Consider the following 12,462-nt stretch of genomic DNA (forward strand, 5'->3'; position numbering starts at 1 on the left):
TATATATATATATATATATATATATATATATATATTTATGTAATGGAGTAATATATTGTAGTACTCATAGAATGAAGACAACGATTTTAAAGTACCGTATTACAAAGTTTTCTATATACTGTAGAATTGCACATATCTCCATTGTACATATATACCAATGAAGAAATGTATGTATAATGGAGTAACATATTGTATTACACATAGAGTGAACAGAACGATTTTTTGATTAATTATAGGTTTGGGAAGAATGGAATATCTCATCATCTGCAGTGTAGATTACAGCTGTGTACTATATATATATATATATATAGATATATATATATATGTAATGGAGTAATATGCTTACATTATATATATAATGGAGAGTTCATATACCGTGTTAATATTATTTTCAGGAAGAATAGAGGATTACATATAGATTTGAACTTTTAATCCTTACATGTACATCATATTACATGTAGATCTTTGAATCATTTAGGTAAAAATGATGAAATCATATCTTGCAAAATACATTTTTAATTACATCATTATATCTTTACAATTGATTCTGTTATAAGGACTAGGAGTTCGCACAGTGAATGTATTTCTGGCACGATGTGTATTATTCTATAGTAGTTGTTACATTGTATATTGCAGGGGGTATCAGCATGCGCAGCATATAGGGATTGGGGTGAGTCGGGCACATTGCTGGGTGAATGCTGGCAGTGGGTACAGCCGGATCTGTTAACAGATCTTCTCCTTTGTAATCACAGATCTGACCTCATTGATCAGCTCAGGCCGCCAGTCAGGAGTCCATTCTGCCCCCCACATGCAGACTGCAGCCAGCCAGTTCTTCGCCTCTCTAGACCCCCTCAGTGAGACCCAGACTATCCTGGGGCAACTAAACAGCAACCAGAGGAGCTCAGTGCAGCAGCAATTCCAGGACACCTTCCCAGGTACTGTCCCCTCCAGGCCAGTCCATCTATAGATCACTGCTTACACATGTTATTCACACACTGCAGCTCTCATTCGCTGGCTAATGGGAGCTTTAAATGCCCATTGCCATCATCAGATCACCAACTCTGCAACATGGCCTGCTATGGCTCATTGTAATTCCCCTACAAACCAATGCAAAGTAACTTTTAAATGATTTAGATGTATGTATATTTATCATGTGCACAAATCATTAGTTTTTTTATATCATAACACTTCATATTGTATATATCTTATATTCATATATTTCATTATTTTATTGCACATGGAGGCTGGTTTAATAAAACATTCATCGTGTTCCTACATTCAGGGTATTTTCTTAATTAATTTAGGGTGAATTCATTTTTAAAGCCTTTCCTAAAATTACTACTTTACATACATACACATACATACCATACATGTATTCATTCATTCATATTCACCCCATTGCATGCATATTGTGAGTGGTGTACTAAAGGGCAAAGTATTTTTATTGGGGTTCATTTATGTGCGTTCACCTCCAACATCCAATCAGATGCAGAGAAATTAAAAAATATATAGATTTGTGTTGCTTTTTATTGGTTGGTAAATACTGATTCATAGAATTGGAAAATATCATGTTTCAGTAAACAAAGCCCACCCTGATTTTCTAAAGGTCTACAGAGTTTTCCCTTAACATACTAAATGATGTACAGCTACGGTTCATATTGAATATCTAAACATCTAAAACAAAAAATAAAAAAATGATTTCTTTGTTATATGTTCTTGCCTATGATTGGATGTTTGAAGTGAATGCAAATTCACCATATTGACAAAGCTAAATTCTCTTGCAAGGTGAACATGCTGGACCCCTTTAAAAATTCTGCATTGTTTTACATTATGGTGTTATTTACTAATGCTAGGCATACACTATTAGATTTATGTTGGATTGAACGGGAAATATTGATCATTGATATTGATATTGAACAGATTTCAGCAGAAATCTGTTTGAAAATCTATTGGACCGCCATCACTGCTAGGCTTGTACTGGCTTGTTGCTGGAAAACAAACAAAGCTTAATCAATAATGAATGGCTTGCCTTGATCAATTTATGTTGATTGCAAAAATTAGAAAAAAACTTAAAAAATAGATTTTCATTTTAATAATTTTTTTTTATATTAAATGAAAAAGATAAAAAATCCCATAGTGTATGCTGAGCATAAAGCATAGAGGTTGTTCACCTAGGGAAGTGAATGTTGATTTTTATTTTGTAAATGTAAGGTAATTTGTTATTAAGTGAATATCAGTAGTGTATACTTTATTATCTGATCATTTGCCAAGAAAGATTAACAAAAGTGGGTTTTTGTTAGAACATGATTGGTTGCTCATGTGAACAAAGCTTCACCTTGATTGGTAGATCGTGTGAATGCAGTTTAATTTTGATTGGATAATCAGGTGAACATAGTTTCTTTATTTATTAAGCTCAATGAACATTCACTTTGCCAGGTGAACAGTCTCTGTTTTTTCAGTAAATCAGTCCCATGGGCTTCATGTGACACTAAGAAACAGTTATATTAAAGATAGAGTTTTGTACTGTACGGCCCTTACAGTTCAGATCTTAGTTGTACGATGAATCACAATTAATTTATGTGTTCACCTATGAACTGATTCACTCATTAGTATTAGACAACAAATGCTGTTCCTTGTTTCAGTCTCACAGGGCATGCAAGATGAATGTTGGTTGGGATGGTGAATAGCTTCATGCTTCTCCAGCTTTTGTAGAATTATAAGTTGTGGCATTTAGGGGGTGACCCCTGCCCCAGGCTGATAGTCATCTCATGGTGTTCTCTGTCTCTGCCCCCCAGGCCCATACGCAGTCCTCACCAAGGATACAATGCCCCAGACCTACAAGAGGAAGAGGTCCTGGTCCCGAGCTGTCTTCTCCAACCTCCAAAGAAAAGGGCTGGAGAAAAGGTTCGAAGTGCAAAAGTATGTCACCAAGCCGGACAGGAAGCAGCTGGCAGCCATGTTGGGTCTCACCGATGCCCAGGTAAGATGATGGCACAATTGGGGCAATGCCTCAGAACAATGGCCACATATCACTATGCATGACACATCTCAACTTGTAGACCTGAACCCTAACTGGGTGACATTTGTTTTCCCAAAACATGGCGTGCCATACACACTGGCCATGTTCCATAAATATGGTTTTCACCTTTTTTGCACCTACTAATCTCCTGTAGCCTCTCTCAAGCACCTCCAATGTATGATTATGTAGCCAGGCTTATTGATATGTACAGCAAGAAAAGTTGTAGTCTGCTCAGGGGTGACAGCTCAATTTGGAGACAATCGTCATCTATTAACAATGGTGCACAAGGCAGAATCATCAGATATCATGTAATGAAAGTTGCACATTTAAAATATTTTTTAATATATACTTAAAACATGATGTGTGCTGATTGGATTAAAGTGAATACAGACTCACCCTATTCACTAAACTCACATGGCTATCCCGATTTACTGCCCTACTCACCCCTTTTCTGCCCTCCATTATAAATTTAATTACCCACCAGGATTGCAGCTTGTAGATCTCCTTATGTTGCTTTTTTAATCTTTGCCCCCATTCAAATTCATATGTGTAAACTGAGCCAATCATATGAATGGATTTTTCATATAGATATGGTGAAAAAATGCAGATGGTTAACCACAAATGTGACCAAAGCCAAATTAAACCAACATCACTCCATTATTTTGCAGAGGTCTCAACTCCTCCAGCAAATTGCAGACCCCCCTACCCCTTCCTATATATGTCTAATAGGGCTGTTATCCAAAATCTTGTCTTCCTTCCTCCTCTGATGAAAGTCTGAACTCTTTTTTTTAAATGCTCAGAGGAGATCCCCTTATTTGCCATATGTATAGTTACAATGAACATAAAATGTTACAATGAGCCTGAAATGTTACAATGGGCCTGAAATGTTCTTAATAAATAAATACTCACCAACTTCATTATAGATTCCTATTCCTTCCTACTTACTATGGAAGTATATTATAATGCATATTTTAATATAGTTACATTCTCTGTGGTTCTAATATTTTGTTTCAAATGACCGGAACATTAAACCTTTATGATAAACTCAGCAATATAAAGTCATATCTAAATTTGCATAATTCCAAAGTTCCCCACCCGGGGGATTGATGTGCTAACACAATAGACAATGTTCCTATAACAGAGAGTTCAGTGTATGAACATCAATCATCCAATCACATTTAAGTTCTTTTTATTTTTAATTCTTCTTCATCTCATTTGATAGCCAAAAGAAACACAATAACACTTTATTACTGATTTCAGGAATATTATCTAATCAAGTAAACTGATATCTAAAATAAAATGAATTGACCAATAGTTTATAATTTAAAGTTACTTAAAAAATAAATATTTTTAAATTTATTTTTATATATTTTCATTTAGTAAAATAAAAAAAGTATAATAAACATAATATGTAAATAATATAAAATACTAAGTTAATATATATTTATATCATTTTATTTGCTTATATTTCTGTGGGGTAGATTAAAAAAAAGTGGTCGTACAGGTATAATCATACATCTGAAAAAAAACTCCATTTGTTGGCATTTGCTTCTGTTGGCTGATTGAAGAGGGTAAATGCCAGTGAATGCAGATGTGCATGTATGGGGTGACCAGGGCTGAGAATTGCAGAAATTAATTCTAAGGTTAAACACTAACCAATTAGGTGCGGGGGAAATTCAATAAAACATATTTTTTTTCCTTGCACATGATTGGATGGTTGAAATATTAGGAGATTGAGTGTACAGCGCTGAGTAATATGTTGGCGCTATATTACTCCTGTTTATTAATAATAATAATAATAATAATAATAATAATAATAATAGTAATAATAATATTAATAATAATTGATCTCATTTCATAAGCTAAGTGATATATTTCTTGCAGGAGGATAGTTTACTTTCTAGCTAATATTCCTTCAGTAGATCAGCCCAATATTAGTAGATTATTAAGCAGCAGATCATGTTTATCTTGCTGAAGGTAATTGAAAATGAATTTTACAAAGATTACCAGATCATTTGCAAGAAAATAAAAAGCAGGATTTGTCTTGCACATGACTGGGTAATTAAATTCAGTAACAATACCTTTACCTCTCTTACCAATCTAAGTGAAAAATCACTCTGCAAAGTGAACGTACTCCTTTAGTAAATCAGCCACATCAATGCACCCAGTTCTAGTCTGCAGTTTTTTCTCCGGTACAGAAAAGCAGTTAGGAGTTGGTGTAGAAAAGCTGACCACTTTTTGTCCTCTAATAACTGTTACAGGAAAATCAAGTGATTTTTGTTCTATTGCACATTGCGAAATGTAGGATTGAGGGGAAGTGAAAATCAGTTTTTCTCTTGTTTAAACGGATTTATGAAACGTAAGGATGAATAAGGCTATAGATTGGTGCCTTTTATGTATTGTGGTCGGGATGAAGCAAGAATCTGGTTTGCTGCAGAAAATGATTTGGATGTTTCAGACAAAAAAAGACAAAGCTTTTGTCTTGCTCAATGTGATGAGAAACCATAATACAGGGAGCAAAAAGGGGAACCGGTACCCCCCTCCCTTTATAAAATCCAAACTTCTGCTTTATTCTTTCTTGTTTTTACATCTTAATGGGACAGGATGAAAGCTGAAGTTATAGGGGAACCTAATGTAGAAAAGTTTGTATCATAGATGCATTTATAAAGCTTAAGGCAAAACGGGCCCTGGGCAAATAGTGGGGTCCCAAACATACAGCACCCCCTAGCTTCCTGTACTCCTGACATTCTGTTAATTGTTGACCTGGAGAGAATGGGGACCCTGGGCAATTTTGCTTTATCTTAAAAACTGGCCCTGATTCATACCATGCAACTGATAACAAAGACAGACATCTGGCCCTGACCATGCACCAGGTATGTGGGCCACAAAAAAATTGGTTCTGTAAAAACCAACATGGTGATTGGGTCTGCCACAAGGTGCCAGTCTGGAAATGTCTGTTACAACTGCTAATTTATACCTAAAGGAGAAAAGTCTTCAGAATGTAAAATGATGATTAACAGATAAGCTGAATCTGCATTTCCTTTAAATACTCAAGGTGCAAGAGAATTTAAAAGGTTTGCTAGCACATGATTGGTTAATATGTGGGCAACAAAAAATTAGCCAATGTGTGTGGAGGTTGCTGTGCCCTCCATTGAAATACTACGCGTGGCATCCCATCCACACCTGTCTATAAATGGGGGCAGTAGTGAGCAGCTGGGTTCTTCTTGTTTATTAAAAGCCAGCCCAATGGTTGGGACCAATCAGCTCACAAAGAACCAACCCTGAGGAGCCACCTGGGAACATATTCCCCGGTTAGATCTTACCCTAATGAACAAAAATTGCTTAGGCTAACTTTTGTCCCTTCCATCACTTTCTTTCCTTCACACTCTTTCAATGAACAAAATGCAATAATTTAGGTCGGCATAAGAGAACTGACAACACTGTCTGGGATTTCAGTGCAGCAGAGATGGCGTTGTCACCTCTGTACTTTGTACACATACATTGTATCACAGTACAATTCCTGTTATACAAAAGTGTTGTACTTTGTTTCTGAGTAAATAATGCAACACAATAATGACAGTGAAAGTTTTCATCATCTCCGACTTGTTATTAGCATGAGATGGCTTTAACCAGAGTGTAGATTTGATATCCGTATTGCAGAGAGGATTTCCTAGCAAGTGCAGAGTTATTTATAAATCCGATGCCATTATTGGTTTCTCCAGGGGCCCATATTGGTGGGGTGTGGGCTTGTAGTGTCCCCAGTTGGCTGGCTTTATCTGTGAGTGCAGCAGTGTGCCTGGCAGATTGTTATCAGCTGCTGGATAGAACAATAACCCACCGCAAGCTGCCAGCATTGTGCTCGGCCTGTTTTATGTGCACGTCCTGTTTTCACTGGAGATGAAACACCTGCTGAACTGGAGTGACATTGCTCGCCGCTCTCCTGGACCAACTAGCTGCGATTAGATTGCTAGCTCTGGGGGACAGTACAGCCGGATAGATCTTTTTATTGTGCTTAAATGCCTTATTGTCTGTGCCAAGCTTCCTAGCAGAAACACAATAAATAAACTCTCATATTACCATCATTTTTATTATTCTTTTTAAATTTGCATTGCTCAATAAAATAATACCGGGTGATCCTATCATAAGGTCCTTGCTCGGATGCTTGTGCTATGGGGTGACAACGCTCTGCCCAGGGTCCTCATTGTGCTCTAGTGTTGTCATCTTGTTGCATGGGCTTCCAGTGGTGACTACAAATGGCTGGGCTGATTCCCATTGCACAGTCACGGTCCATTGGGGTCACTATTATCGTGGTAACCCATCTAAGAAATGCCATGCATGGAGTTACTGCAAATAGGAGGCCGCAGGGGATCAGCAGTGCTGAGGTGTAACCAGGTGTAACCTGTTTTCTTTTATTAAAGCTATTAAAGCAAATTATAATATTTGGAGCTCTGAATGCCAGTATGAATTGTCCTATGAATGTGAAGTTGACATTTCACTTCCACAGGTGGAAAGTCTGAACTTCTAGGAGGCTTTATTCCATACATTTTCATGTTTAGATACTGAGTGTAATCATTGGTCAGTATGCAATCAGTATTCTTGCTATGAGGAAGTTGAGATAAAACCAATTGCATGTTAAGGCATATATAAACCCAAGATTATAGAATCAGATATATATTATTGAATAGGAGCAGAGCTGGGCCAACCCAGGACCATGGGTTCTATATGGTGGGTTCCTGCCTGCACCACTCTTTGCACCATGAGCACTGACCCCCTTCTTTCTTTCTCCAGGTCAAAGTTTGGTTTCAGAATCGACGCATGAAATGGAGACACTCCAAAGAGGCGCAAGCACAGAAGGACAAAGAGAAAGAGGAGTCGGACAAGACCGAGGTGCCATGCTCGGCAGAAGGGGACATGGACAGGAGCAGCAGTCCTTACAGGACAGAGGGGGACAGTGACAGCAGTGACTCTGAATTGCTGGATTTGATGATCAGTGACAGCGAACGGACTGAGGTCACTTCAGAGCCCCAACAAACCAGCGTCATCAAACTGTCCCCAGCCACCGACCCCTCCACGCCGCAAGCCGCCCCATGTTCAGAGAACCCGGTATCACAGAGCCCCCCTCTGCATTAATTCAGAGGACCTGGGATGACAGACTGGTGTGCAGGACAATGGTCATCCTCCTCCCTGGATACTTCATTTAGGACACACTGTGAATTCTCTGTGCGGATTGTCTTGTATGGACGATTGTACCACTGGGAACATTTAAAGGAGAAAATACAACTGGGTGCCAAGCCGCATACAGAGCTTTATTAACATCTCCTGGCAAACATATTCAAAGGTGAACCCCAGGCAGATATGAAAGACACACAATATTCTGTATCCATGTATAGATCAATAAATTTATTTATTTGACATGAATGCAGTATAAGTACCTGAATCTGGCATTGTATCAGCCAATGGTAGTCCTCTACACAAAAGCATGCAAACAAAGTGAATTTGTTAGTTTGTTGCTTCTCCATTGGGTCTCCTCCTCTAATGAGCCAAAATACAAATCCTTTGGCAGGTTCAACAGCTCCCATATGTGCATTTACTTGTTTGGGAACATCTTGAAGTGTTAGTTGGAGATTTGGGACATCTTGCAGGGTTGGATGGAGATTGAAGATATCCTGAAGGCTTGTTTGCAGATTGGGCATCAGGCAGGGTTGGTTGGAGACAGGGGACATCTTGCAGGGTGGGTCAGAGTTTGGAAACATCCTGTAGGGTTGGTAGGAGTTTGGGAACATCATGAAGTGTTGGTTGGAGATTTGGGACGATATGAATGGTTGGTTGAAGGTTGAAGACATCACACAGGGTTGGCTGGAGATTGGGATATCCTGCATAACCTTTTGGAGGTTGGGGACATCCTGCAAGGTTGGTTGGAGAGTTGGACATGCTACAGGGTTGTCCAGAAGTTGAAGATATCATGAAGAGCTGGGTGGAGACTGAGCATGAGGCTGGGTTGGTTGGAGATTAGAGTGATCTTGCCGAGCTGGTTGAAGTTTGGGGACATCTTGCATCGTTGGTTGGAGATTGGAGACAATATGCAGGGTTGTTTGGAGACTCGGTCATGCTAGAGTGTTGGTTGGAGACTGGAGACATTGAGCAGGGTTGATTTGGAGATTGGGGACATGCTGCAGGGTTAATTGGAGACTGGGGACATGTTTTAGAAAACAGAAAGAGACTGGGCATATAACATGAGGCTAGTGACTACTGGGGTCCAAGGGCCACACACCTAGTACCAAAGAATTAGGAGTAGCACATGGCCCCTGGCCCACAGGTCACTTTTTGCCAATCTTCACTGTCTTTTCATGGCTCCATTGACAAAAAATGAGGAGTCAACTAGCATTCACCCCACTATGACCCAGGAGTTTCTTCCCCCAACCTTAGATTAATAGGCCACATAACAACATTGCTTACCCATTAAATATAACATTTTCTGTGCAGTTGTAGATGATATTTAAATGATATTTTCTGCTCTTTCACATTTATACATCATATGTTTTCCAATCCTTTAACCCAGCCTTGCCATCACGTAGCATCAATTTATCATGTACAAGTGATCTCTGAACTACAAATAATTTATTCAATGCACAAAGTTGTGCGGATTGTGGAAGTTTCATGTGTGAAATATGTAGCATCACTTAGTAGCACGAAAAAACAAAAAGATCAAAAATAATAAACAGCGTTATAACTGTAACAGTGTTTACGATGATTTCTCATACAGTGGGGCTTTATTATTACCCCTGGAGCAAAGGGCAGATTATTGGTACTGTAGCAACCAATCAGAATTGGTTGGTGTCTATGGGGACACTATTTCTTCAGTCACTTATATAAAAATCTGTTTTTTAAAAAATCATTTTTCTGCATCTTTATAACACAATCCATGAGCTGTGGTTTTAGCTAATTTAATTACCAAATTCCTAATATTGAAATAAATATTCTAATACAGGCGTGGAAAGAAAACACCCATGAAAATAATTAGATTTTTCTGTGTTGTTTGTAGATTCTGACCACAAAAAACTTCTGAAACTAAAAATATTCTCAACTTGCACCCAAAAGTTTTATCTTTATCTATAAATTGCACAATAAATGCAAATGATATTACTGAAATATTATTAGGATTTATTGTACATAAAGCCGCATGGGCTGCCTTGCCCAAAAAAAGTTTATAGGGAACAGCCCAATTTTAGCGGTATTTTTTTTTTTTTTGCTGTGGCCCTATTTAGACAGAAAAGAATAAAACTACTAGTCAAAACATATTTTTTCCTGTGCCAGATGGACGGCTGCCAATAAGCTTTCAATAAAAAAAAGAATTGGTGGTGCTAAATATAACTTTTGTAGATTCGCAGGCGCTGTGGCTCTTCAACTGCTTGTCCTATATAGCACCAGGCTAGCTGGGACTTGTAGTTCCACTGCAATATCAGACCCAGAAGGTGCTTACTAAGTTTGCATTGCAGCCCTAGGTGCAGGGTGGGTTCTCTGATTGGTGGATGGATTTTTTGGATTTTGTAAGTTAAACCAATGCAAATATTATCCAGACGATGTACGGCGTGTTCCCACTTCTAAGTGTTCCCAGTGTGTGTCTGCTATGTGCCTTCTGTATAATGTGAAACTGCTTAGACCGTTTTACAATGTGTATATCCCCTTGAAACATGCACTGAAAATACTGTAAATAAAAGATTTATTATGGTTTTTGATCATGTGTATCTATTATTTTTACAGCACAATGACACTTTTACTGTCACCATATCATATGTTGGCTTTGTTGAGAACCGACCATTATAACGATGCCTGGTGCTCATACAACAACTTCAGCAGTGTCTGGATTCGATTTATTTATGATTTTTTGGGGTTGGAGGGAGTAAAAGGAGAAGGTATTTTTATTAATAATAAACAGGATTTATATAGAGCCAACATATTAAGCAGCGCTGTACATTAAATAGGGGTTGCAAATGACAGACGAAGTTCAGCCAAACATGATATCGGTGAGTTGATAAAATACTAAAACCAGCTTTTAGTGCAATAATATAATGCAGTACTTTTTATTGCCACTAGAGGTCCTCAGTCTGACCATTAGCATCATCCAACCCACATCCTCTGAGCCCAGGTTGTCCTGGACAGGACCACCATCAGAAATTTCTGGGCCTGTCCTAGGTAAACTTCCTGGGCCCCCTTCCCTTGTGTTTAAATGTGCCAGAATTGCAAAGGTCAAGCTGTTTTGATCAGGCCTGAAACAGAAGTCCCCCCACGAACTGTAGCCTGGTCCTGGACCTAACCCCAGCCTGGGATAACTTCTGTTTTTTTTTAATTGTCATTGAAGGTTATTGTCCAATAAAAGGTTGTCTTCAGAATAGAAATGAGGGAAAATAATTCCAACAGGGCATACCTTGGATAGCAGTATAGCTTGACAGGAGTACCAACTTTATATATACTCTATCCAAGAAAAATTGCCACTCACATAACATGTCCAAGTGTAATGCTCCTAGAACTTCTAGAAAGTATCCTATGAGTTTCCATTATCATTTCTGCAGAACCAAACAATTAAGTGGTTACTAATGAAAAAATAGAATTTTAGTTCCATTGTAAAATGTTTTCCAGAATAATCTATAATGTGTCCACCTTCAACAAAAAAAAAAATCTGATTATTCTTATTGGTGGTTGTTATTTTATCAATAATTAATATATCAATAATGGTATTTATCCCAGTCCCCCTCATTCCCTATTTGAATACTTTATTCTAAAGTTTTTGTGATGAGATGATACCTCAAATCATTTACAGATATGATGGGATACTGAAAATATGCGGGAATAAATCAGTCTCTGGAATAAGAGATCATATAATGCAATGCCACAGAGTCAAGATGGAAAAGTAAGATTTATTGAAACAAATGTGTGCAGCTTTGTGTTGGTTTGCAAAAGGTAACAAACAAACAAATGTAACAAAACCTAAATCACCAAATATAGATCCAGCCACAGTAGAAAAAAGAAATGCCCAAAATTCGCCCATGTTTACCCAGTGAAAATGACATTCCTTGACATCTGCTTTTTTTAGAAAGTCATCTTCCTATAACATTCACCCTGTGTAAGTAAAAGGTGAATGTTACTTGCCATGCACATTTACCTGATATCACCCTAACCTATTATTAAATCTCCAACAGAAGTTGTAACCACACCAGAACACAGGAGAATGAGACAAAACAAAGAAGTGTCCGAACAACGACCTTCATGGCCGGATCACCGGAGATTATTTTAATAAAATCTTCTATAATAAAAAAAAAAATTACATTGATATGACATTAAAATGTTAAAGCTTATATGAGATTTTAGTGTTTGTGTCTTTATATATATACTTAAAAAAATAATTTTGCAGCAATGTAGAGAATAGTAACGAGTTGTATATCTTG

The 12,462-nt window shown here is 37.8% G+C and overlaps 1 protein-coding gene across 2 annotated transcripts in view; it reads left to right on the plus strand.

Moving 5' to 3' along the window:
- The window catches only part of HLX (H2.0 like homeobox), an 11,776-nt gene extending 3,339 nt beyond the window's left edge, over positions 1-8,437 (plus strand). The window contains exons 2-4 of one of the 2 annotated variants that reach the window (XM_072409888.1): positions 753-935; positions 2,796-2,980; positions 7,808-8,437. In XM_072409888.1, coding sequence (XP_072265989.1) covers positions 753-935; positions 2,796-2,980; positions 7,808-8,149 — 710 coding nt within the window. In that variant the 3' untranslated portion in view covers positions 8,150-8,437. The remainder of the gene's footprint in view (positions 1-752; positions 936-2,795; positions 2,981-7,807) is intronic. The other variant, XM_072409890.1, reaches the window with a different exon arrangement.
- The last annotated feature ends 4,025 nt before the right edge of the window (positions 8,438-12,462 follow it).

Source organism: Pyxicephalus adspersus, chromosome 4, assembly GCF_032062135.1.
Source record: "Pyxicephalus adspersus chromosome 4, UCB_Pads_2.0, whole genome shotgun sequence".
Taxonomy (NCBI): Eukaryota; Metazoa; Chordata; class Amphibia; order Anura; family Pyxicephalidae; genus Pyxicephalus; species Pyxicephalus adspersus.